We start from the raw sequence: 4596 nt of genomic DNA on the forward strand, positions 1-4596 counted from the left end.
GATTTAATTTTTGTATGATTGTTTTTGTTGAGCAGTGTGCTGTATTGTGTTCTGTACCTGTTATTCAGTCACCCTAGACTAGAACTCCATTGTGTGTTCCCTACACCCTCCACCGTAGACTTAACCACCACCATACAGAAATAAATATTGATGAACGCAATCACTGAATATTTACATGTCACTCCTTGTCTCTATTGCTATGTTATGTTGGAAATAGCCGACAACTACGAGTTGTTCTACAAAGTAGTGTAGGTCCTACTACAACATTTCAGCTGGACATCGTCATACCTTTCTGGTTCGTGCTACTGTAATACGAAACGTGAATTGGGCTGCGTGGCTGTTCCTCTCCGGACGCCGTAGTTCCTGATGTGTCGGGGTGCGGTTGTTGTTGTGAGCTAATGTGGCTAACAGGCTACTGACTGACAACTCTGGCCCATACACCAAGTATGGACACTAGTTACGCAAGGGTTTTATGAGAAATTAATAGCCTTGTTTACAAGTTGTTTGACTCGACAGCTGCTCATAGTAGCGGTTATGCGGAATCGAAATGGGAAACATTTTCGGCAGAAAGAGACGCACCCGAATCACAGAGCAGGACAGGGCGGTTTTGGTGAGCTAAGTTAGCGTCGTCAGCTAGCTAGCTAGCTAGCTCGCTGGTATTCATCATGTAACTTATTCACTGTGATCCAGTTGGCTGGGGTTTTGAATTATCATCGATGCTAGGTCACCAAAGCTAACACAGCAGGGGGATGATGCCAGTCGTAATAGAGCTAATGACATAATGTTAGACTGCTAGATGCTTTACTAGCTAGCTATCCTGCTCTACCAATGTCTCTGCTATTCCCCTAACATGTACCAATGGACAGACAGGGTGGCAAGCACGGTGTTGGTCAGAATCAGAGCCTCCAGCTCGGCCAGCACAGTGCATGACTCCCACTGACACCGTGGTCCAGCGTCTCTCTGACGGCCCATGGTCATTTGATTAGAGCGGTTCTCCCCCGTCCCGGGTCGCGTCACCACGTCTGTCTTCTCTCTGTTCCAGCAACTGAAACAGCAGAGAGATAAACTGAAGCAGTACCAGAAGAAGATCTCTCTGCAACTGGACAAGGAGAGGCTTCTGGCCAAACAGTTGCTGAAAAATGGCAAGAAAGAGTAAGTCTAGTCTAGCCTCTGATTTCCCACCGGAGACGTTCTCAGACATGAAGGGCTTTAGTGACAGTTTGATGTGTCAGTCAGTGGTGAGTCAGCTGGCCTCGGGGACTGACGCGCTTGTCTTATCCCACAGCTGTAATAAAAGTATTATGGGATGGGAGGGTTGTCAGAAACACTGTAAGGATTATAGAATGACGGACGCATAATCCCTAGAAGTCTACTGTACAGATGTAGGACATCAACAGATTTACATGTTTACATTTTAGTCATTTAGCAGACGCTTTTTATCCAAAGCGACTTACAATAAGTATGTTTGTCTGAGTAATTGAATCAACTATACATTAGTTGTAAAACCTTCGATAAGAACAAGTGCCATCGAGGTTAGTCACAGTGCTGGAGAACAGAAGATAAAATAAAAAGTTCTGGTAATGTAGGGTGGAGGGGTCTGAGGAGGAGGAGCCCAGGGTTAAGGTCAGGGTAACCCTCGGCTAACCCTAACCCTAGGCTAACCCTAGCCCTAAGCTAACCCTAACCCTCGGCTAACCCTAACCCTAGGCTAACCCTAGCCCTAGGCTAACCCTAACCCTTGGCTAACCCTAACCCTAGGCTAACCCTAACCCTAGGCTAACCCTAACCCTAGGCTAACCCTAACCCTAGGCTAACCCTAGCCCTAAAGGTAAATGATATTGTTTACAGTTGAAGTGACTCATCCTTTCCTTTCCAGCAAGGCGCTCCTCTTGCTTAAGAAGAAGCGTTATCAAGATCAACTCCTGGACAAGACAGAGAACCAGATAGGAAACCTGGAGCGCATGGTACTTATTTACCAGCTCGTCAAACATATACTCACCCTCTCCTCTACTCTCCCCTCCCCTCCTCTCCTCTCCTCTCCTCTCCTCCCCCCTCCTCTCCTCTCCTCCCCTCCTCTACTCTCCCCTCCTCTCCCCTCCTCTCCTCTCTCCCCTCCTCTCCCCTCCCTCCATCAGGAATAGTAGAAACTGGAATCAAGTACCTAACGACTGTGTTTTTGTCTTTACAGGTTCAGGACCTGGAGTTTGCCCAGATTGAGAGTAAAGTCATTGAAGGACTTAAAGTTGGCAATGATTGTCTGAAGAAAATGCATGAGGTATGTGACTGGTCAGAGATCCACCATGTTGGGATACTAAGTCTCTGATCTGGATAAGAATGTGTGTGTGTGTGTATGTATGTATGTATGTATGTGTGTATACATGTATACACTCACCATGTACTTTATTAGGAACACCTGTACACCGTCTCATGGTGGAGGAACACCTGTACACCTTCTCATGGTGAAGTTGGTGGAATGGTGTGGGGAATGTTTTCTTGGCACACTTTGGGCCCATTAATACCAATCAATCATCGCTTGAATGCCACAGCCTATTTGAGTGTTGTTGCTGACCATGTGCATCCCTTCATGGCCACAATTGACCCATCTTCTAATGGCTACTTCCAGCATGATAATGCACCATGTCACAAAGCAAAAGTCATCTCAAACTGGATTCATGAACATGACAATGAGTTCATGTTGAGTTGAGGCTGTTTTGAGAGCAAAGGGAGGCCCTACCCAGTATTAGTATAGTGTTCCTAATAAAGTGTTGCTTGAGTGAAAATATATAACCCTCATTTGTTTTTGCAAACGTCTACCATCAACAACATTCATAGGCCCTGTTAGATACCTGCTGAATTCAACATTCCACATCTCACACATTCCATGAGGCTAAAACAACACCGGCCAGAGACGGGCGGGGCTCTTATTGTTGTTGTTGTTGTTGTTTCTGGTCAGGTGATGTCCATTGAGGAGGTGGAACGCATCATGGATGAGACCCAGGATGCTGTTGAGTATCAGCAGGTGAGGTTTCCGCTGGCTTCTAGAAAGCTTGTTTGATAGAACAGACTTCAACATGGTGCTGTGGCGTATAGATCCATGTTTACGTGTGTTTTTCTTTTTTTTTTCTCCATCCAGCAAATTGATGAGATGCTGGCCGGCTCCCTCACCCAGGAGGATGAAGAGGCTATTCTGGCTGAGCTGGAGGCCATCACTCAGGTCCGACCAACATGCCTCACGTTAGCAGCTAGCTGTCTCTGAACCGTCTCTCTCTCTCTCACCTCTCTAACCCGTCTCTCTCTCTCTCTCTCCAGGGAGATGTTGACCTTCCTGAGGTCCCTGCAGAGCCCTTGCCAGAGGTCCCCGAGGCGGATGAGGAAGAACCAGGTGTGTATTCTCTCATATGTGGGTCTTACATCAGACTTGTCTCACGGTAACGTTGAGGGAACAACGCGTTCCCGCCAGAGAGGGACACACGTTGTACAGATGTCATTCTTAATCTGTCTGTCTGTGTTCCAGAGAGGGAGAGGCCGCGGAAGAAGCCTGAACGAGAGATGTTAGCTGCCTAGAGACATGTCTGCCCCCCCTCCAGCTGACCCACTATACCCCCCATCTCTCTCTCTCACACACACACACACACACACACACCACGGCCTATCGGAGGAGGACTCTTCACACACTGGAAGCAGAAGGCCCACGTCCAGACTGTAGCTCCTGCTAGCCTGTTAGCCCAGTGTGAGTGGCTCCAGGGTCCTGCAGGCCTGTGTTGTTGTGGGTGCAGCTGCCAGGCCGTCGTTCAGACCATCCATCACTCCCGTTCTCCGCGTCCTTGGCGGCGGTGCGCTAGCTTCCCCTGGGGTTTTGGTAAATGTTTAGTGCGTCCTTGGCGGCGGTGCGCTAGCTTCCCCTGGGGTTTTGGTAAATGTTTAGTGAAATCATGAATAATTTACATTCTGATCACCGTGCCGACGCTCCTCGGCTATTCTTTTTTTTTTTAAACTTCTGTGAAGGGCAAATTCAGTCAATTTGTGGTAAACTGATGAATATATGCATGTGTCACTTTTTAATCCCAGGCCACAGAGCAAATAATGTCTGGGAGGGGGCGGGGGGATTCGTAATCCACAATCTCTGTTGTAAATGCCTTAGATTCCCCCACATTTGACAATAGACTTGCTTTCCTTCGACAGAACCCATTTAACAAGACTGACCCGTTTGCTCCTGCATCCATGTCTTGTATATTCTCTGTTCTTATTCCTGGCAAACAGCGGCTTAACCAATCGACCGCTCCCCTCCCCTCCCCTCCCCTCCCCTCCCCTCCCCTCGGGGATTAGCAGTGTGTCATCAGAGAGGTTTAGTCGCGGTGTCAGTGGGTCTTACCTCCCTGCTCCAGATGGACACTGTTGTTTAATGCACGCATGGAATTAACCATTAAGTGATTGACAGATAAAACCTTATCGATCCTGATGTCCCATGATGTGAGTATTGTTATATTCTGGTCTGTTTTAGGCTATGGGGTGGGGGTCGGGGGTGGGGGTTTAGAGGGGGGGGGGGGAGCGGTCGGGTGTGTGTGTGTGTGTGTGTGTGTGTGTGTGGGGGGGGGG

At 48.2% G+C, this 4596-nt stretch overlaps 1 protein-coding gene across 1 annotated transcript; it reads left to right on the forward strand.

The window, feature by feature from the left end:
* The first annotated feature begins 384 nt into the window (after positions 1 to 384).
* Positions 385 to 3864, forward strand: chmp6b (charged multivesicular body protein 6b). Its single transcript, XM_083687800.1, has 8 exons — positions 385 to 610; positions 1043 to 1152; positions 1877 to 1964; positions 2189 to 2275; positions 2954 to 3019; positions 3134 to 3214; positions 3310 to 3382; positions 3515 to 3864. The coding sequence occupies exons 1-8, from the start codon at positions 548 to 550 to the stop codon at positions 3562 to 3564; spliced, it is 618 nt and encodes a 205-aa protein (XP_083543926.1). The 5' UTR covers positions 385 to 547; the 3' UTR covers positions 3565 to 3864.
* The last annotated feature ends 732 nt before the right edge of the window (positions 3865 to 4596 follow it).

This window comes from Argentina silus (genome assembly GCF_951799395.1).
Source record: "Argentina silus genome assembly, chromosome: 16".
NCBI classification, from domain to species: Eukaryota; Metazoa; Chordata; class Actinopteri; order Argentiniformes; family Argentinidae; genus Argentina; species Argentina silus.

Bases quoted from the DNA above. Each gene is read 5' to 3' on its own strand.
- chmp6b (XM_083687800.1), top strand. From the start codon at position 548: ATGGGAAACATTTTCGGCAGAAAGAGACGCACCCGAATCACAGAGCAG. The intron at 1,965-2,188 runs GTACTTATTTAC...TTGTCTTTACAG, and splicing joins TAGGAAACCTGGAGCGCATG to GTTCAGGACCTGGAGTTTGC. The intron at 3,383-3,514 runs GTGTGTATTCTC...TCTGTGTTCCAG, and splicing joins GGCGGATGAGGAAGAACCAG to AGAGGGAGAGGCCGCGGAAG.